General features: G+C 40.2%; 2 protein-coding genes across 3 annotated transcripts; both read left to right on the forward strand.

Moving 5' to 3' along the window:
• Nucleotides 1-1,136: 1,136 nt before the first annotated feature.
• Nucleotides 1,137-10,546, forward strand: LOC118822219 (cytochrome P450 2J2-like). 2 transcript variants are annotated; one of them, XM_036591157.1, is made up of 10 exons: nucleotides 1,137-1,153; nucleotides 1,241-1,595; nucleotides 2,762-2,921; nucleotides 3,051-3,203; nucleotides 4,830-4,990; nucleotides 5,355-5,528; nucleotides 6,762-6,903; nucleotides 8,345-8,532; nucleotides 9,980-10,121; nucleotides 10,250-10,543. In XM_036591157.1, the coding sequence occupies exons 2-10, from the start codon at nucleotides 1,401-1,403 to the stop codon at nucleotides 10,438-10,440; spliced, it is 1,506 nt and encodes a 501-aa protein (XP_036447050.1). In that variant the 5' UTR covers nucleotides 1,137-1,153; nucleotides 1,241-1,400; the 3' UTR covers nucleotides 10,441-10,543. The 2 variants fall into 2 exon arrangements, with proteins under 2 accessions (XP_036447050.1, XP_036447051.1); XM_036591158.1 differs by lacking the exons at nucleotides 1,137-1,153; nucleotides 1,241-1,595 and having other exon boundaries at nucleotides 2,774-2,916; nucleotides 10,250-10,546.
• A 4,152-nt stretch (nucleotides 10,547-14,698) lies between these two features.
• Nucleotides 14,699-25,954, forward strand: LOC118822220 (cytochrome P450 2B4-like). Its single transcript, XM_036591159.1, is given in 10 exon segments — nucleotides 14,699-14,924; nucleotides 15,972-16,131; nucleotides 16,290-16,442; nucleotides 17,576-17,736; nucleotides 17,901-18,074; nucleotides 23,797-23,938; nucleotides 24,018-24,205; nucleotides 25,387-25,408; nucleotides 25,411-25,527; nucleotides 25,656-25,954. Coding segments are annotated over 10 exon segments (1,503 nt in total). The 5' UTR covers nucleotides 14,699-14,729; the 3' UTR covers nucleotides 25,847-25,954.

Here is a 25,954-nt window from a genome sequence, read left to right on the forward strand (position 1 = left end):
ACATACTGTTGCTTTAAAGTATAATAACATTCAAGGCAGCCAAGTTATTTTCTTTTTTAAGTTGAAATCTGATATTCATGTACAGTTTTAGGGCAAAAAGTTCTACTGAATGACTTTCTAGCTTTTGGAATATATATAAAACAACAGATATAATGTTCCTCTGTTAGCAGGACATCAGAAAGGAGATGTTAGTTAATGTTGAGAGAGAAGACTTTAATATTAGATTTATTGGGAAAACAACTAGGAATTTTGTAATTAAGTATTTTTTCTCTTCTTTTTAATCTACAACATCCTACAAATGAACTGGGGTGAGTCCTGGATCTTTACATGCCCAGCCAGCACCCCTGGCAGTTGCAAAGGCCAGAGGGTGGGAGCTTAGGCCATATAGATAAGCCTGTTTGCAGAGTGTTTACAAGACACAGAAAGTGTCCTGTAAGTAAGAAAGTAAGTGTGGCAACTTTGATAAAGCCTCAGGGCCAACGAAACACACCAGCTAGTCAAAATAGCTTAATGTCTATGACAAATCAGTGAGATTCTTTCTGAAAGAAATCAATTAAAAGCTAACCAACCTTTTAAGTTTCTGATCTTAAAATAGGCACACTTCTATCAGAGTTGGTCATTTTATAAGATTTATCTGCAGATTTAAAGGTTAGGGATAGATATGTGTACTTTTTTCTACTGCTTAGCAAACATTTGCTAGCCAGCTAGATTAGCAGTTAGGTTGTCCTATCAGAGAGGCTAGCAAAAGTTGACAAACTCATTAGGTCAGCAGTTAACTTGTCTTACAGTGAAATAAGTCTAGCTTGCACTGTCACTGGAACGGTCACTTATTTTTACACACATAATTAACCAGCATAGGTTTGAATTTGGTGATTTCTGGCAAACCAAGAAATACAACATGTTGGAAAATCATGTTCATTTTAAAATCAGGTGCTCCAATTTTGATGGGCACTTTATGTCAGGCCAGCATATTAAGTCATTGCACAGGCATTGCATGTTGTATGTATGGATTACGACACTCAGCTTCAAATTCCAGGGTGGAAAATCTGCCTCCACTCAAACAAAGGAAGCAACTCAGGAAGCCACTCCCACACTAAATATACACAGTATGTGAACTCTGGTATACAGTGTCTGAACTTTGGGCCACGAAAGTGTGAGTAACATACTTTTTTTATCTGCAGCACCTTACGGTCCTCTATGGAAGCTTTCATGACCTCTGAACAGATTCCTTTTTTTTCAGTTGGTGTGAACGTAATCCCACGAAACACCCAATACGACGAAAGAATCCACCACGTGCTCTCTCTCTCTGTCTCTGTCTCTCTCTCTCTCTCTCTTCCCTCCCCTCCTGGTTTTGCTATATTAAGCTGTGAGCATCTGTTCTCTCCTGCACTTCTCTCAGAATGGAGTCTGTGCTGAGATATTTGGACTGGACTTCAGTGGGCTTGGCCCTGCTGGCTGGTCTGTTCTCTTTGCTTCTGCTGGAGATCTTCAGGTTGAGCTCCTCCAGGAGCCGCAACCCCCCTGGACCCAAACCACTGCCCTTCTTGGGTAACATGCACCATTTCTTGAAGGATCCAATGGCTCTCATCAGATCGGTCAGTTTCACATGCTTGAAATAGTATGTACATGTGCTGGAGTAGCTGTTAACCGCTAAACTGCTCATTATTCAGTTATTAACCCTTAGAGGTCACTGATTACACCTGTTACAACAAAAGCATATTTTGTAGTAACTAAATAGTTTCTGAAAACTAATGGAGAAATTCTGTGGTTTATAAACTTTCAATCCATTTGTGATTTGTAAGTAGAAGATATTTTATTATTAGATATTTCAATGGGATAAAAACTTGTGATGTGTGTAAATATCTTGATTTGCATTTGTCACATTCAGCATTAAGGAAATATTCTAATTGTCATTATTGTTAGATATTTAATCATTAATTTGACACTCATTATTTTGATGTAATAACTCATATTTAAAGAAAATATTTAAAGAAAATATTTCATTCTTTTTACATAGTAACACAGAATGTCGAGAAAGCAGGTTATATAATACTATTACACAATATTTTTTTCTGCTCCACATGGCAGGAAAAGGCTTTCACAGATACATGGCATTACTTTTCTGTTTGTGCTAAAAACAATAATTAATTTGTACTTGAATATGATTACAAACATAAAATGTGAGACTATCAAGAAAACTATCTGTCAGTCGAGATCGACTTTCTTATTTAGACATGTTTACACGTGTTGTAAAGTTTGCATTCCCTTGTCACGTGTTATACTGGAATGCAGCCAGATAAACCCACCATGGCTTATGTAACCTCCTCCTTTTGTCTGCTAGTGCAGAGAGAGTAAACAAACACTTTCTCTTCTGCTGCTGAATATCATCCAACTGATTAGTGAGGAAACAGTAATGTTATCACCCAATAGCTAAAGACATTAGGAGGAGCAATCAGTGCACATTATCAGTATAAGATGAATGATCTGATCTGATCTGGTGAGCTGAACATACACCGTGCAAAATTCTCAGGCCACGTCTTGCTCAAATGTGATGAGTTGGGTCAGGTGTGTAAGCAATTTGACCTGTGGCTGGATGATACTTGTTCAATTGTATGCTAAAATTTCTCAGCCAATAGTGGGTATATCAGGATTTACATTGTGTGTTGGTTAATGAACAAACTTGAAACCAGGCTGATTTCAGACAGCTGCACTTTTGCATCCTAACATTGCAGGTACAGTAAACATTTTGCATCCCTTCCAGATGCAGAAATATGGCAAGATGTGCACCATATATAGGGGCAGGAAGCCAATTATTGTGTTGAATAACATGCAGATTGTGAAGGAAGCTTTCGTTCAGAATGGGGCCGTGTTTTCCGGAAGGCCGTTCATTCCATTAATGGATTGGATCACCAACGGGTATGGTCAGTAACATATGCCTCAAATGTTTTTGCTGCATCTTCTTATAGACAGCTGACAATCCCTGCTTCTACCGTTTCTACTGCCATGTTGTCCTACCATTTATATTTCTTACCTTTTATCTCCTCTCTTAGGTATCGTGATGGTCACATACGGTAATGCCTGGAAACAGCAGCGCCGCTTTGCCCTGCACACACTGCGCAACTTTGGTCTGGGGAAGAAAACAATAGAGGAGCGCGTGGCCGAAGAGGCGCAATACCTCATCAGTGAGATGCTCAAGCAGGAAGGTAGCTGATGAGTAGCTGCGTTTGCATTCGCTAGTCTTGTGATTGAGTGGATCAGTGCAGACCAACAGATGGCAGTCCGCTGTATTCACACTACCCCTTTTAGGTCAACCATAGCATATATACATGTTACAGCAAATAGTATGAGGACAACCCTCGTAAATACTCAGGTTCAGGTGTTTCAGCCACACCCTTTGTTAACAGGGATATAAAATCAAGCACATGGTCATAGCCATGCAATCTCATTAGACAAACATTGACAGCAGAATACGTCATACTAAAGATACTGACTTAACACAAAGACACCTTTGTCTAAAGTCATCTAGGGGCAACAGAAGCTCAGGTATGAAGCGGTAGCCCTTACAAGATCACAGAGCAGGTCCACCGAATGCTGAAGGGCATAGCTTATAAAATGGCTAACATTGTTGGCTCACTCACTACAGAGTTCTAAACTGCATATAGAATCGACATCAGCACAAGAACTGTGTGTCGAGAGCTTCATGAAATGGGTTTCCATGGCCAAGCAGCTGCACATAAGCCTAAGATCATTATGCAAAAGGGTTGGCTGGAGTGGGGTAAAGCACATTACAGTGGAGGGTAATGTCAATACTACAGCTTTCAAAGAACTATATATGTTCAAATTTGGGGCAAGAGTTTGGTTAAAGGAACAATATGTAATTCTTACAGCAAGCGTTTGAAATGGGTACTGCTGTCTAAATTAAAAAAAAAAGGAAAGTGTTATCTGCCCCTGCCCCCTCCTCCATACACGAGTGAGTGTAAGATGAGCGCAACACCAAACTTTAGACAGACAATAGCAAGTGATGTCGAGTCCTACACAGTTGATCAGCTAATGAATATGTTTACAAATTATAAACCAGCCCATGTGGGTTTTTTATAATTCTGTCAGCTGGTGAAAAATAAGCTAAGTTTAGCTCACCTTAGGTGAACCTCACTGCTTACCAGTCCAGGAGACAATTAGCCAACTCAACATTTGTCTTAAAGTCTTTCTGGGCTCTAAACTGTCCCCATCATTCAAAATCATCACCAATATTTACTCATGTATTTTCTATGTCTCTGGTTGTGGAGCTTTTTTAGAAGAAAACTTAGGAGGATTAGGAGAGGCTTTTTAGGTTTGGTAGAATCTAATGATTTTCCTGGGGATCCAGCTTGTTTGCTTGCTTCTATGACTGCAGCATACTGTGTTTGCCTGTTAGGTTGTTTCATATCTAGAAACCTGGGGTGTTGAAATGGTACTGGGAAATGGGAAGCAGGCAGGATCACAGGCCAGAGCACAAACAGACTTTCTGCTCTGGAATGAAAATTTCAAAGGAGTACACATTGGCTGTAGCACCGTTGTCAAAAAAGCCAGTATTTCAACTTAGCATGTTCCCATAATCTTTGATGAGATCCCATGATGCAAAAGAGGGGGTCAACTCCATATAAATGTCCATGGTTTTGAAATGGGATGACCAACAAGCTCATCAAATAAGTATGGTTAGGTGGTCACATGTTTTTGCCCATATACCTCAAATTACCTCTTCTAACTCTTTGTTTAATTATGTCACTCTTAACGATATTTGAAACAAGGTGAGATAAAGCTCTGTTATTGTACCTCCTTATTTTTTTAAGGGAAGGCTTTTTACCCCATCCACCTCTTTATGAATGCAGCCTCTAACATCATCTGTTCCATTGTCTTTGGAGACCGCTTCGAGTATGACAACAAGCGCTTTGCTAAGCTGCTCGAAATTCTGAATGAAAACATTCAGCTTGCCGGATCATCTGTGGGACAGGTAATGACCAGCAGGATCATGATGATCATTGCCGAGTCAAGACATGTCATTGTTTCTAGAGAATGTAGAGTAAACACTACAATGCCTGGATGAATTATATGCTAAACAGTATTTTACAGGCCTAGATTCTACTCCAAACCTGGAACAAAAATAAAATAACCATTTATAATTGAATTTAATCCAAGTCTTCTGTCCAGATAGTTATAAAATAAATTAACTAGGAACTTTGTCATTGGAGTAAGAGCTAATATATTTGATTTAGCTCAACATTAAATGGCGTTACAGTGATAACATTTCTGGGAATTGTTGACAAGTGTAAACTGCAAACATCATTTGGTCTGACATGGCCTTTTTTTCCCTGCAGATATTTAACCTGGTCCCTTTCATAAAGCACTTTCCAGGGCCGCACCAGAAGATTTCACAAAATGCCAAATCCTTATTAGGGTTTATTCATGAGGCTGTGGAAGAACACAGAGAGACTCTGGACCCAGAAAACCTCAGAGATTTCATTGATGCCTACCTGGTGGAGATGACCAAGGTGAGCAGGGAGCCAGGAGACCACATACTTTACACCAAAGCTCCCCAACCCTTATCCTGGGGATCTGCTTTCCAGTAGAGTTTAGTTTTTTTTATGAATTTAACATTCTTTCCTGGCACTGGGACATGTGATCCATTCACCAGGTTATCCATAATCTTCTTGACTTCACATCAAGCTCTCAACCTTCTGGTTTTCAACATCAGAAAGGGCAAATATGATGGCTTGATGGGTTAATTGAACATTGCAGTATGCAAAGTAAGAATGTGTTAAATGCATGCCTAACATGCTTCGAAAAACAGTGTTTAAACTTGAGCTGTATAGTATTAAACTATGCAGTTTCTCACACTATGTATATATAGTGTGAGGAAGTGATTGCTAGCTTGGCACTAACATGACATTGCAATTCCCATAGAGACTAAATCCCTATCGGATACGTCTGGCTTAATTTAGAATTTATATTTTTATATATATTTTCTAAGCTGCTTATTTTTCTGGGTCACGGGGGGAGCTGGAGCCTATCCCTGCAGTCATTGGATATAAGGGAGGAAACATCCTGGACAGGTCACCAGGCCATCGCAGTTTGCAAGTATTAAAAATTAAATAAGTAGTATTCTTTGAGTCTTTTTTCAGCCCTCAAAGCGATCCACATCACATAGAGTTACCACTTTGTGTGAATGGCACAACAAGATAAAATGTTGAAGTAATAAACAAAATCTCCAGGATTTCAATTATGTATGTTTTTGGATAACAGTGTTGACATTTAACATCCAAGAAAGTCAATGAAAATACTGGATAACAAATGCATTGGTGCCTTTTACTTGTCTTTGATTCTGCGAATTCTTATTCTTAAAAGTCCAGTAAAACTTCAAAGATAGGAATCAGTGCTTGGGATAACAATTTTGCATTTACCCTGGTTCACAGATAACAGTGGTGCAACCTGAAAGGCCTGTGGTTTGTTTGCATTTCACACTTTCTGAAGGCTTTGCAAAATGATTCGATGCTACATTCAAATGCTCACTGTTAGGACACAATGTAAAGCTGATGATACTGGACGTTTTGATGTGTTATTGTAATATTATTACAATTAGCTGTACAATAAGCTGTACAATAAGGCAGTATAATCTGCTAGTACTCAACATGTTTTCCTAAAATTAAACACAGGATGTGTATATCACCGTAAAACACATTTAAAGAACATTAAAAACATAGTGCATCTCTTTTTGTTCCGAGTAGCAAGAGTCAAAGGAGGACTCTACATTCCATGAGGACAACATGATCGTGTCCACTTCTGACCTTTTCCTTGCTGGGACAGACACGACAGCGGCCACTCTCAGATGGGGCCTGATTTACATGATGGAGCACCCAGAAATGCAAGGTAGAGAATAAGGCCTTATTTTCTTTGTAGTAAGTAGGAAAGCAAGTAAACTTTATTTCCACAGCACATTTAACACAATGACATCAATCGAAGTGCTGTGCAAAGTTAAAAATGGCTAAGATAAAAGATAAAACATAAGAAAAAACAAAACATACACATGAAGTTCAAATGCCATTGTAAAAAGATTTGTTTTAGTTCTAGACTTAAAAGCTATTAGAAAGGGGGCCTAATATTCAGCGTAAGACTGTGCCATAGCGTCAGTGCTGCAACTGAAAAGGCACAATCACCCCTCAGCTTCAGCAGAGATCGAGGAACAGCCAACAATAACTGGTCAGAATACGAGTAAGAGTAAGGGCAGAGTAGATGAGTAATATTGGGTGGTGCTTGTCCATGTAATGCTTTAAAATGGACCCTGTAATTGACAGGAAGTAAGTAGGATGAAGCTAAACCAGGGTGATGTGCTCCCTTTTTCCTGGTGTCCATCAGGTTTCTAGCCATTGCATTTTGTACAAGGAGCAATCGTGCCAATGAATTCCTGTTCATGCTCAGATAGAGGGACATACAGTAATCTGTGTGAAAAGATATAGAAGCATGGATGACTTGTTGCCTAGACAGAACAGAGAGAGATGACTTGATTTTAGAGGTTTCTCTGAGCTGGAAAAAAAAAAACAAACAAACAAACAAACAAAAAAAACTACTAATAACAGAATTGATTTGCTGATCCAATCTGAGGTCTGGATCCAAGATAGCACCAATATTTTTGACTCTGGGCTTAACATATTTTGACAATGTGCCAGGGCTTTTAGACGTAGAGGGGGGCATAAAGAAAAATTTCTGATTTGTGTTTGTTTAATATGGCCTGGGTTCGATTCCCAGCTGGGTGACCAGGGTCGTTTCTGTGTGGAGTTTGCCTGTTCTCCCTGTGTCTGCGTGGGTTTCCTCCGGGAACTCCGGTTTCCTCCCACAGTCCAAAGACATGCAGTCAGGCTGATTGGACATGCTGAAAATTGCCCCTAGGTGTGAGTGAGTGTGTGAATGTGTATGTCTGTCTGTCTGCCCTGCGATGGACTGGCGACCTGTCCAGGGTGTATCCTGCCTTCCGCCCAATGACAGCTGGGATAGGCTCCAGCACCCCACTGCGACCCAGAAGGATAAGCGGTTTAGATGATGTATGTATGTATGTATGTATGTATGTTTAATTGGAAAAAGTTATTGGCCATTCAAGTCTTTATATCGTTGAGGCATTCACTAAGATGACCTACAGAACATAGGTCATTCGGTTTTAAAGGCTAGTAAAGCTGAGTGTCGTCAGCATTACAGTGGGATGAAACAACATTTTTCAAATATTACTACCTAGAGGGAGCACAAATAATGGATTCTTATATCTTACATTTATTTCATTTTGTTTAATTATTCCATTTTTGTGTGTCTGGTTGACCAGAGCGCTGTCACGAAGAGATTGTTCAGGTGTTGGGATTTGACCGCCCTCCCTGCATGGATGACCGCACACAGCTCCCATACACTTACGCCACTGTCAGTGAGATCCAGCGCTGTGCTAACATTGCTCCGTTTGGCGCAATGCACCAAACCACACAACCAACAGAGCTACAGGGATACCACCTGCCCGCGGTAAAGATGGAGGGATGGAAGAGTGTCTGATTCAGTGGACGAAAAGCTGAATGAATGGAAATATAAATGGTTGAAAGTTGGAACGGATGGAAGTATGGATTAATAGAAGTATGAAAGGATGGAAGTATGGATGAATGGAAGTATGAATGGATGGAAGTATGAATGAATGGAAGTATGAATGGCTGGAAGAATGGATAAATGGAGGTATGAACGAATGGAGGTATGAATGAATGGAAGAATGTTTGAATGGAAGTATGAATGGATGGAAGTTTGGATGAATGGAAGTATGAATGGATGGAGGAATGGAGGAATGGATGTAAGAATGGATGAATGCAAATATGAATGGATGGAAGAATAGATGAATGGAAATATGAATGGATGGAAGAATGGATGATTGGAAATATGAACGGTTGAAAGTTTGAATGGATGGAAGTATGGATGGATGGGAGTATGAATGGAACAAATGCTGAATTAATGGAAGACTAAAGGTGAAAAAGCAGAATGGATAGAAATATGGAAAGATGCAATGCTGAAAGAATAGAAATATAAATAGATGAATGAATAAAAGGCTGAAAGAAAGACTGAACTGATAAAAGTATGAATAGATGGATGTTTCAATGGAGGAAAAGCTGTGTGGATGGTAGCGACCATTGATGGAGAATTGATCGACCATTGATTGAAGGCTGAACAGACACAAATATGAACGTATGGAAATATGGATGGGTGAAAGGCTGAATGGGTGGAAAGTTGAACGGAAGGTCGAATGGCTGGAGGTATAAAACGATGTGTAATCACAGATAACCTCTTCCAGTCAGTGATATTCTCTCCACCAGGTTTTATTACATTTACTGATGCTGATTACAGAAATCTATTATTTATGATGGAACACCTTCAACTATTAACCCTGTATTGCACAATGTTGCCTCACAGCAACTCATTTTCTTCAATTTACAATAATTATACCTAATTAAAGACAATGATAGGATTAACAATAAATGGATTTACACCTCTTTTTAATGTTCAGTATAATTTTTTGTTATGAGAATTTGCAGAAATATATTTGTTGCCTAGAGGCAACATTGTCCAACAGCAAAATGGATTTAGCCAGTCACAAACCAGGTCTCACCACTTCAGGGAACACGGCTCTATATCATTTTCTTCCTACTGTCGCACAATGTTGCCTCAAGGCAACATACACCAAAAGGATCCCTGCATGTATTATCATTTTTTTTACGTTTTTAAATTTAATAATTGGGTTTGAAAAAATAAACCAAGGATAATTTTATGCAAGAAAATTGAACTGATTTTTTTTAATTGCTCTCATAATGCATGCAGTAGAGGGTTAACACTGTTCTATGTGCATTCCTACTGGTCACGGGATTATCTTGATTATAATGGAGTGCATAATTTATGTGTGTTATTTATCTGTTTCTTTTTCCCATGGCAGGGAACAGAGATCCTTGCCAACTTAACGGCCATCATGACTGACAAAGAGCACTGGAAGCACCCGAACACGTTCAACCCAGAGAACTTTCTGGATGAGAAAGGACAGTTCTGCAAAAACGACTACTTTCTGCCGTTCTCTCTGGGTGAGTCTGCAGCATCTACAGCAAAGCCAATAAACCACAGTGAAGACATAAATGACACATATGGGACACATGTATGACCAAATGTCCAGACAAGCTGTAAAAAGTGTGTGTATACATGTGTGCTGCAGGTCCGAGGGTGTGTCTGGGTGAGTCTCTAGCGAAGACCGAGCTCTTCATCTTCTTCACCTCTCTGATCCAGCGGCTGAAGTTCTCGTGGCCTCCTGGAGCTCCGCCCCCAAACATGGATGGAGTCATGGGAATGGTCCGCTCTCCTTTTCCCTTCCATACAATCTGCCACAGCAGAGAGACCACTCACTAAGTCATGTTCAACCTTAATACTACTTGAACTTTAGACTAAAATCATATTGCTTTGAGTGACCACTGAGTGATCATTTATGTTTTTTTTTAATAAAATAAGTATTTAAACATTCCATTTTGTGACTATCTTTTATCCACCTGTTAGCAATGGGTGTGGCTTAAACACCTGAACTTAAAAATTGTTCACATGCTTTTGGCTATTTAGTGTGTTCATTTATTTAACCTGAGAAATCCAACAAAATAATTAGAATCATTCTAGGCATTTTAAAGCTTCCCTATGTACGTTATGGGGATTTGGAGACCTCTCTGGTGGAAATGTGTAATTACATGAAAATGGGTGGAAGAACTTTCGTAGCTTTTTCGTTTTTGCTTTGGACCTCTTCCCCAAGTGGAGGAATCTGATGATTGGAAATGTGTTAAAAGAGTATTCAAATAGAACTGGGTGAAGGATGTGTCTTCCAAGGATGTGAGTGAATTATCAACTATTGTTTAATTTCTTAATCAATATAATATTGATTTTGCATTTGGGGCCTAAACATCGAGCTGGGCCTTCTTTTAAATACTGTGCATGTAATATTAATACGTAAAGATGCCTGATCAGAAAAATCTGATTATCAGATTTAGATGACTAAGACTCCGTTGTGTATCTGTGTGTGAAACGTTTTCACCCTGTGTTGAGCTGCTAGTGAGCAATGAGGTCTGAAAGGGTGGGTGAGAACCCCCTGCTGTGAAAAATTATTTACACCTCTCCACAAAGACAGCCAGGCTGAAATAAAATGGACACCTGCAGCTTTCTTCAAAAAAACAGACACAGTAAACAAACAGCATTTTAACACAATAATAAAAAATTAAAAATAAATAAATATAATTTTAAAAATGTTCACCTTCGAAGATGAAAATCCATTTGGGTTCATCCATATTTTCTTCTAAATATATTCCATCAATGTAAAGAATTAAAAATATTGCATAGCTCAACTGAGGGACCTCCAAAATAGCCTGAAATGGCATTTAATTGCCACCTTGAAAATGGGTTATGATGAGTCACTCTTCTACAAGGCCAGACCTGAATGGTGATCATGTTATTCTGATCACTGAGCCTGACTCTGAAACAGTGTACCAGTTGACCTCAGACATGGTGGGCTGCATTCATAACATGCAGATCCAGATTTACTGTGACATTAAGAGGTAATAGTGTAACAGCAACACTTTTGCTCATTCATAGTGATCTACACCGATCAGGCATAACATTATGACCACCTCCTTGTTTCTATGCTCATTGTCCATTTTATCAGCTCCACTTACTATATAGGTGCACTTTGTAGTTCTACAGTTACAGACTGTAGTCCATCTGTTTCTCTGATACTTTGTTAGCCCCCTTTTACCCTGTTCTTCAGTGGGCAGGACCCCCATGGACCCCCACAGAGCAGGTACTATTTGGGTGGTGGATCATTCTCAGCACTGCAGTAACACTGACGTGGTGGTGGTGTGTTAGTGTGTGTTGTGCTGGTCTGAGTGGATCAGACACAGCAGTGCTGCTGGAGTTTTTAAACACTATGTCCACTCACTGTGACACCTCAATGTCACTGCTGGACTGAGAATAGTCCACTAACCAAAAATATCCAACCAACAGTGTCCTGTGACCACTGATGAAGGACTATAGGATGGCCAACACTGTGCAGCAGCAGATGAGCTATGGTCTCTGACTTTACATCTACAAGGTGGACTGACAAGGTAGGAGTGTCTAATAAAGTGGACAATGTTTAAAAACTCCAGCAGCACTGCTGTGTCTGATCCACTCAGACCAGCACAACAAACATTAACACACCACCACGTCAGTGTCACTGCAGTGCTGAGAATGATCCACCACCCAAATAGTACCTGCTTGGTCTATGGGGGTCCTGACCACTGAAGAACAGGGTAAAAGGGGGCTAACAAAGTATGCAGAGAAACAGATGGACTACAGTCTGTAACTGTAGAACTACAAAGTGCACCTATATAGTAAGTGGAGCTGATAAAATGGACAGTGAGCGTAGAAACAAGGAGGTGGTCATAATGTTATGCCTGAACGGTGTACATACCAGCATGTATTGCCGCTTGCATGATGTGCATTTCCTCATTACATGTTCCATAGTAATTCATAGCATGACACAATCTCCCAAAAATGAACACCTGAAACACTGAGGTAATTTTCCCTGGTAAGAAAAAATACATTTTATAATTGCCATCTATCGCCAACAAAATGGAAGTTACACCATAGACGTGCCGCCGGAGGATCAGTTTGTGCCCAAACTTTTGACAAGCTGATAAACAAGCACAAAATTGGATTCAGAGCAGCAATTACGCTTTTTTAAATAGCTAATATAACAGACAGTGTTTGGCCTGAAGTTTAGCCTTAGCCCAGCAGTTAACCTGCAAAATGCACACTGTTAGTTCCAGAAGCAGCCACAGTCACCGAGAGATGGACAGCAGCACCTCTTCATTTTCTGATGCAACTGAAGACATGAATGAAGACACGAGAGAAGGTGAACTCACCATGGCAGGTAGTCAATAGGTGACCTCCAAGTAAACATTTGTTTGCGCAGTTTCGGTAAAAATGATGCATTAAAGCCTCATGAAGAAACACAGACCTCATAAAGAAATATAGCAATGCTTCCCGTGTCCTTTAACCCCTTAAACTCCCAGGATTATTTCATACCAGGGCTTATTATTCAGTAACTACAGGGACTTCAATGTAACCTGGTCGTGCTTTTCTTAGGTTGTAAAAGAGTGTAGTAAAACAAATTTTTGTGCTGCGCCATTTTGTTTGATAACTATACTAAATGAAAGACTATGTGTTTTTATTGTTATCAATGTGTGGTAGAATAATAAATAATAAATAATTTACATGCATTGATCCATAATTTCTGCTCTTACTTCAACGTCCTTCCCCAAATTAAATGTCTGTCATCAGGTTAAGACGTAAATTCAAGATTGTTTTTTCTTTTTTTGTGCCCGGCACCCCTCACCCACCCACCTACTGTCATATGGAACCCACATTGGCACCCAGACCAAATATAGTAGCTAGTGAATTTAGTATGCTAAAAAATGCATAGTAATAGAGTTATTTTGTAAATTTGTAGATCAGTTGTACATTATTAGTAAACTTCATCATGCTTGTTGAAACACTTCTGATTGGCAAGTCAGCATGTTAAGCCATTGCACAGGTAATGTGCTGACTTGACATAAACTGCCAATCAGAAGTATTAAAAAGAAGGCCCAGCTCGATGTTTAGGCCTCAAATGCAAAATCAATAATATACTGATGAAGAAATAACAATAGTTGATAATTCACTCACATTCTTAGAAGATACATCCTTCACCGAGTTCTTTTTCAATACTCTTTTAACACATTTGCAATCATCAGATTCATCCACTCAGGGAAGGGGTCTAAAGCACAACCCATGCTACAAAAGGTCTTCCACCCATTTCGTGTAATTACACATTTCCACCAGAGAGGTCTCCAAATCCCTATAACATATATAGGGAAGCTTTAAAATGCCTTGAATGATTCTAATCATTTTGTTGGATTTCTCAGGTTAAATAAATGAACACACTATATAGGCAGTCACAAAATGGAATGTTTAAATATATATATTTTTTTATTTTTTAGAGTTAACATAAATAATATACAGGGTCACTCAAAGCAAAATGATGGTGGTCTAAAGTTCAAGTCAGTTAAAAGTCCAATATGTGTTTTCAACTCTAAGTAATATACATGTGGATTACGACACTCAGCTTTAAGTTCCAGGGTGGAAAATCTGCCTCCACCCAAACAAGGAAGCCAGTCAGGAAACCACTCCCACACTATATACTGCAACAAAGGTGAAATCTTGGTGAATGACATGAGGTTGCGTCATTCTTACATAATTTTCCCACTTCTTGCAATAACTGGACGTTTGTAAGATTTACGCAATGAGATCTAAGAAATGGAAGATTTGTTTAGATTAAATATGTAAATTAAATGTACGATTTGACTGTAAACTGTATGGACACTATCTGAGCTCTGGGTGATAAAAGGGTGAGTAACTAATTGGCCTCTGCAGAAGCTTTTATGACCTCTGAACAGATTCCTTTTTGTTTTTACAGTTGGTCTGAACTTGATTTTTAGAAAAACCCAGTATGACGAAAGAGGCCACCACATGCTCAAAACACAGGTCTCTCTCTCTCTCTTTCTTTCTTTCTCTCTTCCCTCCCCTCCTGGTTTTACTGTATAAAGGTGTGAGCGTCTGTGCTCTCCTGCACTTCTCATAGAATGGAATATGTGCTGAGATATTTGGACTGGACGTCAGTGGGCTTGGCCCTGCTGGGTGGTCTGTTCTCTCTCATTCTGCTGGAGATCTTCAGGTTGAGCTCCTCCAGGAGCCGCAACCCCCCCGGACCCAAACCGCTGCCCTTCGTGGGTAACCTGCCCCAGATCATGAAGGATCCAATGGCTTTCATCAGATCGGTCAGTTTCATTAGTTTGACATAGTATGTACATGTGCTGGACTAGCTATTAACCCCTAAACTGCTCATTATTCAGTTATTAACCCTTAGAGTTCACTGATCACACCTGTTATAACAAAAGTATGTTTTGTGATAATTGAACAAGATAATAAAAAAAAACAACAACTGGAGAAAGACGATATTTTATTATTATATTTGTACATGAGACAAAACAATATTGAGGTGTGAAGTGCAGAGCAAACCTTAAATATTTTCTCTGATTATTGATTTAATGTCACAAAATAATCACTTATTTTTATCAAGATTTTGAGATAAATTCTCAATATAATAAGTTTTGAAATGTCAGACAGTAAGTAATGCTATGAAACACTAAGTGATTCATTTGACATTGTAAGTCATTATTTTGACATGGGGAAAAACAAAGTATTCAAATTTGATGAAAAATAAGTCATATTTCCAACTTAATAGCATAACATAAGATGTGAGACTATCTAGAAAACCATAGCGGTGTCTGTGAGACGTGCTGGACTTTCTTATCTAGGCATGTTTACACGTGTTGTAAAGTGTGCATTCCCTTGTCACATATACCACTGGAATGCAGCCAGATAAACCCACTGTGGCTTATGTAACCACTTCTTTTTGTCTGCTAGTGAAGAAACAGCAGAAAACACAGCTATTTTATGTTGGTTTTTCTAATGTGTTCTTTTTTGCTGTTGAATATCATCCAACTGATTAGTGAGAAAACAGTAATTTTATCACCCATTAGCTAAAAACATTAGGAGCAATCAGTGCACATCATCAGTAGAAGATGAATGATCTGATCTGATCTGGTGAGCTGAACACACAGCACTGTGCAAAATCTCAGGCCACGTCTTGCTCAAATGTGATGAGTTGGGTCAGGTGTGTAAGCATTGACCTGTGGCTGGATGTTACTTGTTCACTTGTGTGCTAAAATGTTCAGCCTATAGTGGATATTTCAAGATTTACATCGTAAGCTGGTCTCAGACAGCTACACTTTTACATCCTAAACATTTTGCATCCCTTCCAGATTCAGAAATATGGTGAGATGTCCACCATATATGTGGGCAAGAAGCCAATGATCGTGCTGAATAACATGCAGATTGTGAAGGAAGCTTTCGTTCAGAATGGGGCCGTGTTTTCTGGAAGGCCGTTCATTCCGTTAATACACTGGATCACCAACGGGTATGGTCAGTAACATACGACTCCACTTTTTTGCTGTACTTTTATTAATGAACAGGCAGACATAAATTTCTTATAGACAGCTAACAGTCCCTTCTACACTACAATGATCTCTCACCATCTGTCTTTCTCTATCTCCCTCTCTACCTCTGTCAGTCTCTCTCAGGTATTTTAGCAGTCACTTATGGTAATGCTTGGAAACAGCAGCGCCGCTTTGCCCTGCACACACTGCGCAACTTTGGTCTGGGGAAGAAAACAATAGAAGAGCGAGTGGCCGAAGTAGCGCAATACCTCATCAGTGAGATGCTCAAGCAGGACGGTAGCTGATGAGTAGCTGCACCTGCATTTGCTATCCACTGAGTGGATCAGTGCAGACGAACAGATGGCAGTCTGCTGTGCTCAACTATCCTTCCTAGGTCAACCATAGCATATATACAAAATACGACAAGTAGTATGAGGACCTCTCCTAGTTTTTCAGTGTTCAAGTGTTTCAGCCACGGCCATTGCTAACAGGTGTATAAAATCAAGCACATAGTCGTAGTCATGCAATTTCTTTTTAGACAAACTTTGACAGTAGAACGTGTCTGAAGAGCTCAGTGACTTTATATATCTTTATAGATCCTTGTCGCAAGTCAGTTTATGCAATTTCTCCCCTGCGAGATCTTTCCCAGTCAACTGGAAGTGCAATTATTTTGAAATGGAAGCCTCTCAGAGCAACGACAGCTCAGCCATGAAGCAGTAGACCATTCTAAATCATGGAGTCGGGCTTCAGAGTGCTCAAGTGCATAATGCACAAAAACCATCTATCATCTGCCTCAACCTGCCTCTGGAAGCAAGATCAGCACAAGAACTGTGCACTAGGAGCTTTGTGAGATGGGTTTTCATGGCTGAGCAGTTGCACACAAGCCTAAGAACACTATGTGCAATGCCAAGCGTCGGCTGGAGTGGTGGACAGCACGCTCGGACGTTAAAGCCACAGTATCCAAAGACAATTATATGATTTCAAATTTGTGGCAACAGTTTGGGAAAGACCCTTTCCTGTTCAAGCATTACTGTGTCCCTGTGCACAAAGTAAGGTTCTTGAACACATGGTTTGACGAGTTTGGTGTGGAGGAGCTCCAGCAGCCTGTGCAGAGCCCTGACTTCAACCCTACTGAACACCTTTGGGATGAATTGGCCAGAACATCAGTGCTTGAGCTCACAAATACTTTTTTGACTGAATGGGCTCAAACCCCCACAGACACACTCCAAAATATGTTACTGCTGCAAAGGAGGGGGGGAAGCTCCATATTAATGCCCATGGTTTTGGAATGGGATGTCCAACAAGCTCAAATAGGTGTGATAGCCAGGTGTCCACATACTTTTGCCCCTACACCTAGATAAGATATTTGAGATCAAGCTCTTTCATTGTACTCTTTCTGATCACATCCATTCTCTTCAAATTTTTTGAAGGAAAGGCTTTTTACCCCATCCACCCCTTGATGAATGCAGCCTCCAACATCATCTGCTCCATCATCTTTGGAGACCGCTTCGAGTATGACAACAAGCGCTTTGCTAAGCTGCTCGAAATTCTGAATGAAAACATTCGGCTTACTGGATCACCTGCAGCACAGGTAATGACCTGCAGGATCATGTTGATCATTGCTGATGAGAGTCAAAAAAATACAACATTCAGATCATTGGAGTAAGAAATTAATTTTATTTAATTTCTGGGAATGCATTAAAAGCAAAAACTATAAATATCATATAATCTTAAATAGTCCTTTTGTCCCTGCAGATCTTCAACCTGTTCCCCTTCATAAAGCACTTTCCAGGGCCGCACCAGAAGGTCTGGCAAAATGCCAACTCCTTGGTTGAGTTCATTCGTGAGGCTGTGGAGGAACACAGAGAGACTCTGGACCCAGAAAACCTCAGAGATTTCATTGATGCCTACCTGGTGGAGATGACCAAGGTGAGCAGGGAGCCAGGAGACCACTTAATTTACATCAACCCTTCACCTGGGGATCTAGTTTCCAGCAGAGTTTAGTTTCAACCTGAATTTAACAGGCTTAACTGGCACTGGTGCATTGGATCCATCCAGTCAAGGACTTCATTTGCTGGAGTAGGTTGGGGCAGATTGTGGTGTGAATTAGATAGATAGATAGATAGATAGATAGATAGATAGATAGATAGATAGATAGATAGATGGTTAAAGAAGTACATAGTGAAAGGGTCATTACAGTAATTATTGTGATATATTGCACAGTGTGTATTAATCAAAGAGGAGATACAGTGATGTGGTTCAGCACAGTTCAGACAGCAGGAGATCAGTACCATCTCTGCAGTAAGGAGACTCGTTGTAGAGCCTTATATCTGTGGGTAAGAAAGATCTCACATGGCGCTCTTTAACACAGCGCAGCTGTAACAGACGGCCACTGAATGTGCTTCTCCGTTTATCCAGTGTAGCATGCAGAGGGTGTGAGGTGTTGTCCAAGATGGCTAACAGCTTGTTGAGCATCCTCTGTTCTGCCACATCCTCCAACGAGTCCAGCTTGACTCCTACAACAGAGCCAGCCTTCTTAATAAGCTTAATTTGTTCAGAGCATATTTGTTAACGCTGCTGCCCCAGCACACAATAGCATAGGATAGAGCACTCGCTACAACAGACTGGTAGAATGATGTCCACAGGAGCTTAGTGCACACGTCAAAAGACCTCAGCCTCCTCAGGAAGTAGAGATGGCTTTGGCCTCTCTTGCATACCGCGAGAGGGTTACAGCTTCAGTGTGGCACTTGCTGTCCAAGTGCACACCCAGATATTTGTATGTCACAAACCACCTCCACATCAACACCATCAATAGTGACTGGTGACAACGCAGGTTTGGACTTCCTAAAGTCCAGCACCATCTTCTTGGTCTTACTGACGTTTAGCTGCAGCTGGTTCAGCTTACACCAGTCAATAATGTCCTTCACCAGCTTCCTGTATTCCTCCTCCTGTCCATTCCTTGTGCACCCCACAATGGCCGTGTCATCTGAGAATTTCTGCAGATGACACGACTCTGTGTTGTACCTGAAGTCAGAGGTGTACAGGTTGAACAGGGATGGAGCTAACACCGTCCCCTGGGGTGCCACAACTCTGCACACAGCCTTGTCTGAGACACAGCCCTGCAGTCGCACATACTGAGGTCGTCCAGTTAGATAGTCCATTGTCCATGAGATGATGGATTCATCCACCTGCATCAGCCGTAGTTTCTCCCCTAACAGCACAGGCTGTATGGTGTGGAATGCACTGGAGAAACTGAAGAACATGATCCTCACAGTGCTGCCTGATGTGTGCAGGTGAGAGTACGTTCTGTCCAGCAGGTAGATAACTGCATCATCCACTCCAATGCCATCCCTGGTATGCAAACTGCAGAGGATCAAGAGCTGTTTTGACCAGAGGTCTCAGATGAGCTAGCCTTCAAGTGTCTTCATTACGTGAGATGTCAGTGCAACCGGTCGATAATCATTCAGTGCTGTCGGTTGCCTTTTCTTGGGGACAGGAACCACACAAGATGTTTTCCACATAACTGGGACTCTCTTCAGGCTGCAGCTCAGATTGAAGATGTGCTGAAGAATTCCACACAGCTGCTCCGCACACAGTTTCAGCACCCTGGGTTCAGTGCCATCAGGTCCCACTGCTTTGCTCTGCTTGAGTTTGTTCAGTTCAGTCTTCACCTGATTAGCAGTGAACGTAACATCACTGCACATTCCAGTTGTGGGGGGAGGGTGAGAGGTGTCAATTGCAGAGAGTGGTTGCTGATGATCACAGGTGTGAACGGCTGTGGTGGAGGAAGGTGAGGCTGTGGATGGCCCATGGTGTAGTTGTGTATTAAGGAGTGTTAATCTGCTTAGGAGACAGACACAATGGAGCAGGAGAGGAGCCATTGTCAAACGCAAAAAGAACTGGTTTAACTCATTTGCCCATTCACGCTTTCCCTCTGTTGGGATAGGGCTGCATTGGTTGAAGCTAGTGACGTCTTTTAGGCCTCTCCAGACATCACGAGTGTTATTCAGCTCTAGTTTGTTTTCCAGCTTGGACTTGTACTCCTCTTTGGCCTTTTTAATTGAGGTTTTAAGCTCTTTTTGTACCCTCTTCAGTTCCTCCCTATCTCCTGCTTTAAATGCTCTTTTCTCCTGGTTTAGCAGAGACTGTAAGTCACTGGTGACTCAGGGTTTGTTGTTCGGAAAGCATCAGACAGTCCTGGAGGGTACAACAGAGTCCACACAGAAGTTGATGTAGTCAGTGATGCATGATGTTACTGCATCAATGTCCTCACCGTGTGGTTCACACAGGGCATCCCATTGTGTAGCCTCCAGACAGCCCCTCAGTGATTCTACAAACTCTCAGATTAAACTCAGATTAAACTCTGCATGCATTAAGCACATCTCTTTTCCTTTTGTTTACTCTCTACCAGCTCTTTCATTGGCTGTTCCCTGAATCAATTGTTTGTTTACATTGCTGACAATTGCACAGAACTTGTGAGTGTTTTACTAGTTTAGATTTAAATTTTTAATGAATCATCCTTCTGTTTACATCTACTCTTTCAAAAGCTAACAAGCTTCTCTAAAAATACTCACAGGTAGGGTTTTAGTTGAAGTACTTATAATAGGATTCACTGATAAACTGTAATGTACAAAGTAGAAATATAATAACTGCATGTCTAACAAGCTTCTAAAACCAGTGTTTAAACTGGAGCTGTATGGTATTAAACTAAGAATGAGAAAGTGAATGCTAGCTTAGCACTAACATGACATTGCAATTCCCATAGAGACTGAATCCCATAGCTGGTTTAATTTATCATTTGTGCTGATGCAATACTAAAGGATATTTACATAGTGAAATCTTCTGTATTATTGTCTGCTATAACTTTAAGAACTCTAGAAATTGGGAGAAAAAACCAAACATATAGAGCATGTAAAACCGAAAAAAAAAGAAAATCTAATTATAATATTTGTACCCTCAGACAATCAATTGAGCTATAGCTATTTATAATACCTGCCATATATATTTATTTGTGTGTGTGTGCGTTAATATGTGACCAGGAACATTTGGGTAGAGGCACAACAGGTAGGTATAAAAGCTGATAGAAGTTAAGGTGGTTGTAGAATGCTATTAAGTGTTGACCATGTTTTTTCTTATTCATGAGATTTGTTTTTGATAGATGCTGAGATTTTTTCATAGCTATGTGTTCTGTTAGAAAGTTTTAGAACCCTATTTTGTGCAATGTGGTGAACAAGAATTTCCAATTGACTTGTCGAAAGCTTTCTCTGCATCTAATATGACTATTGCAGTTTCTGATTTGTGAATCGACGTGTGGTGTATCAAGTTAAGTAGTCTGAGCATGTTAGTGGTTGAATGTCTTCCTTTGATGAAGCCGGTCTGATCGGGATGTATAAGTGATGGGGTAACTGTTTCTAATCTAGTCGCCAAGGTCTTGCTTATAATTTTTATGTCTGTGTTAATGAGTGATAGTGGACGGTAGCTGGAGGGTAGGGTGGGGTCTTTATTAGGTTTGAGATGAAGTGAGATTATAGCGATATTCATTTCAGATGGTAAAATCTTGTTATGCCTTATTTCAGCTGTGATTCTATTGAATAGTGGGGCGAGTATTGTCCAGAAGTGTTTATAAAATTCAGTGGGAAAGCTGTCAGGACCAGGTGCTTTATTATTAGACGTGGTGAAGGGCATTATAAAGTTCTTCTGATGTTATTGGAATTTCCAGTATTTGTGTTTGTTCTTCGGTCAGTCTTGGAAGGTTTATGTTATTAAGAAAAGTGCAAATGTCTTCTGTTTCTGGATTGTGTTCCAGTGAGTATAGTTTTTTTATAAAATTTTCTGAATACTTGATTGATCTCCTCTGGTGTTTGCATAATATTTCCTGTCTCATCCTTGATTACTGGTATTGTTGTTTTTTCTTTATGTTTTACTAGATTAGCCAAGAGGTTTCCAGATTTGTTGCTGTGTTCAAAATTTTTGTGTCTTAATTGTTGTATTAGGAATTGAGTCTTCTTATTTATGAGTTCACTGTATTGTGTGTTACAATTCCTTAGCTCATTTTCAGTTTTATCTGTGCGGTTGTTTAACATCTTATTTGGTAATTCCTTAATTTTTTGTCATAGATTAGATTCGTTTTCTGTATCTTTCTTTTTCTTATGGGAGGAGTAGGATATTATTTCACCTCTTAGTATGGCTTTCCCGGTTTCTCAAAGTAGTGTTGGTGGAGTTTTTGGAGAGTCATTTATTTCTAGGAAGGATGCCCACTCTTTTCTGATATAACTATCAAATTCTAGATCTTTTAGGAGAGAAGTGTTTAGGCACCATCTGAAAGATTTATGTACGTGGTTTACATTCCACTTGAGTGAAACAGGAGTATGGTCACTAATTATTATAGGGTGGTATATTATGTCTGATATATTAGATGTAATAGAGTTACTGGTTAGAAAAAAATCAATGCGAGAATGTGAGCCATGAACTGGTGAATAAAAAGAGAATTATTTGGTCATTGGATGTTTAACCATCGCTGAGCCCCAAATCAATCATTAAGTATTTAATGGCTGAGTTCTCTTCCTTTACTCATGATGAGCTCTTTGTGTTTATAGTGTTTGACTTTAGCGACGATGGGTCGCAGTCGCTTGTTTATCTGTTTTTTCTCTCCTAGTCGGTGTGCATGGTCAAATGTCATAGATGAGGCTAATTCTGGTGAAATTTAGAGTTTAGTGACCATGAAATCCTTTAGGAGATCTTCGGGGTTTTCCGGTGTGTGTTTGGGAATGCCAGAAAAGACAATGTTGTCTCTCATACTACATGCTTGTAAGTCCAAGATTGTTTCTTTCATTTGTTTGTTGTCTTTCATGACTGATGATATTTGGGTTGTGAGTTCGCTGACGGTGTGCTGCAGTGTTCTGTTTTCTTTAGTTAGTGTCAAGATTTGTTCCTGGCTGAACTCTAAACTTTCACAGATTGCTTGGAATTCTTTACTCTAGCATCTAGTGCTGAGAGCTTGCTGTTAATGGACAGCAGGATAGGACTGACCTCTGTGCAGCATGTTGGTGAAGTTGGCTCTTCTGTGTCTCCCGGTGAGCTGGGTGGTCAGGGTCGTTTACTGGTGGGTGTTTGGAGTTGTTTACCTTTGGTTTTATCTTCTTTTTTTGTCTTTATTCATGATGACGACATTGTAGTAGTGGTGGTCGATGTATTCCTCGAAGGATTCCAGGACGACAAGTTGATAAGTCCGAGTAAATGTATCACATTCAGAACCTTTTTAGGACCTAGCGTTGTTTGGCTGGTTGTCTAGCAGCAGGGAGCCGCCATCTTGATTCTCGCACAGGGTCTCGTGAGAGAATGCTCAGTGCGTCATGAGAGAATCTTGGTTTGTTTACATTTTGACTTGTTGCACAGACCTTCTGAAGGCTTTGTGACAAGATGTGTTACAACATTCGAACACTCGCTTGCTATTAGGACACAATGTAAAGCTGAGGATACTGACTGTTTCGATGTGCTGTTGCAATATTATTACAGTAGCCATAAAAAGGTGTGTGATGCAGTACAACATGCTAGCACTCTAAATGTTTCCCATAATTCAACACTGGATGTGTAAAACACTGTAAAACACATTTATAGAACATTAAAAATAGTACATTTTTGTTCCGAGTAGCAAGAGTCAAAGGAGGACTCTACATTCCGTGAGGACAACATGTTCATGTCCACTGCTGACCTTTTCCTTGCTGGGACGGAAACTACGGCCAACACTCTCAGATGGGGCCTGATTTACATGATGGAGCACCCCGACATACAAGGTAGAGAAACAGACCTGATTTTATTTGATGTATTTGATTTTGTTTAATTGTTCCTTCTTTTGTGTGTCTGGTTGACCAGAGCGCTGTCACAAAGAGATCATTCAGGTGTTGGGATTTGACCGCTCTCCCCGCATGGATGACCGCACACAGCTCCCATACACTTACGCCACTGTCAATGAGATCCAGCGCTACGCTAACATTGCTCCGCTTGGCGTGGTTCACCAAACCACTCAACCAACAGAGCTACAGGGATACCACCTGCCCGCGGTAAAGAGGGGCGATTGAAAGAATGTCTGGTGGATTAGATAAATGGATCGAAGTTCGGATGAACAGAAATATGAATGGATGAAAGTTTGAATTGAAGTATCGCTGGTTGGGAGTATGAATAGAATGCTGAATTGACGAAAGACTATAGGGATGAAAGAGTAGAATGGGTGGAAAGATGAAAAGGCTGAATGGATGGAAATGTGGCTAGAAAGGGTGGAAGATAAAGGCTGAATGAAAGACAAAATTGACAGAAGTATGGACGGATGAGTGGACTGACATTAAAATGGATGAAAGTCTGGATGGATGGAAGGCTGGATGGATGGAAGCCAACATTGACGGAAGGTCAAACAGATATGAATATGAACTTACTGAAGTATGGATGGATGAAAGGCTGAATGGGTGGAGAGTTGAATGAATTGAAGGTCGAATGGCTGGAGGTATAAACAGATGTGTAACCACAGATAACCTCTTCCAGTCAGTGATATTCTCTCCACCAGGTTTCATTACAGCTACTAATGCTGATTATAGAAATTGATTATTTATCATGGAACATCTTCAATCGTTAACCCTGTATTGCACAGTGTTGCATCAGGGCCACAAACTAATTTTCCTCACTTTAAAATAACATTATACCAATGACAATGATAGGGTTAAAAAATAAAGGGAGGATTTTGAGTAAGTCAATAAAAACCATGTAGTTGGTCTCTTAGATCTCTTAGTGGGCACATTTAAAACTCTTTTTTTAATGTTCAGTGTCAATTTTTTGTGTTAAGAGAATTTGCAGAAATATATTTGTTGCCTAGAAGTAACATTGTCCAACAGCGGAATGGATTTAGCCAGTCACAAACCAGGTCTCACCACTTCAGGGAACACAGCTCTATATCATTTCTTCCTACTGTTGTACAATGTTGCCTCAAGGCAACATACACCAGAAGGACGCCTGCACACTTTATCAGTTTTTTTTTTAACTTTTTGAATTTAATAATTGGGTCTGAAAAAATAATTCAAGGATCATTTTATGCAAGAAAATTGAACTGATTTTTTTTAATTGCTCTCATAATGCATGCAGTAGAGGGTTAACACTGTTCTATGTGCATTCCTACTGGTCACGGGATTATCTTGATTATAATGGAGTGCATAATTTATGTGTGTTATTTATTTGTTTCTTTTTCCCATGGCAGGGAACAGAGATCCTTTCCAACTTAATGCCATCATGACTGACAAAGAGCACTGGAAGCACCCGAACACGTTCAACCCAGAGAACTTTCTGGATGAGAAAGGACAGTTCTGCAAAAACGACTACTTTCTGCCGTTCTCTCTGGGTGAGTCTGCAGCATCTACAGCAAAGCCAATAAACCACAGTGAAGACATAAATGACACATATGGGACACATGTATGACCAAATGTCCAGACAAGCTGTAAAAAGTGTGTGTATACATGTGTGCTGCAGGTCCGAGGGTGTGTCTGGGTGAGTCTCTAGCGAAGACTGAGCTCTTCATCTTCTTCACCTCTATGATCCAACGGCTGAAGTTCTCATGGCCTCCTGGAGCTCCGCCCCCAAACATGGACGGAGTCATTGGAGTGGTCCGCTCTCCATTCCCCTTCAGTATAATCTGCCACAGCAGAGAGACCACTCAGTAAATCATGTTCAACCATAAAACTATGAGAACACAACATTTTAACAATTTAATGCGTACATTATTTCAGATCTAACTCCACTCAGTAAGAGCACATTAACAAGCTCACATT

This window comes from Colossoma macropomum, unplaced genomic scaffold (assembly GCF_904425465.1).
Source record: "Colossoma macropomum unplaced genomic scaffold, Colossoma_macropomum, whole genome shotgun sequence".
NCBI lineage: Eukaryota > Metazoa > Chordata > Actinopteri > Characiformes > Serrasalmidae > Colossoma > Colossoma macropomum.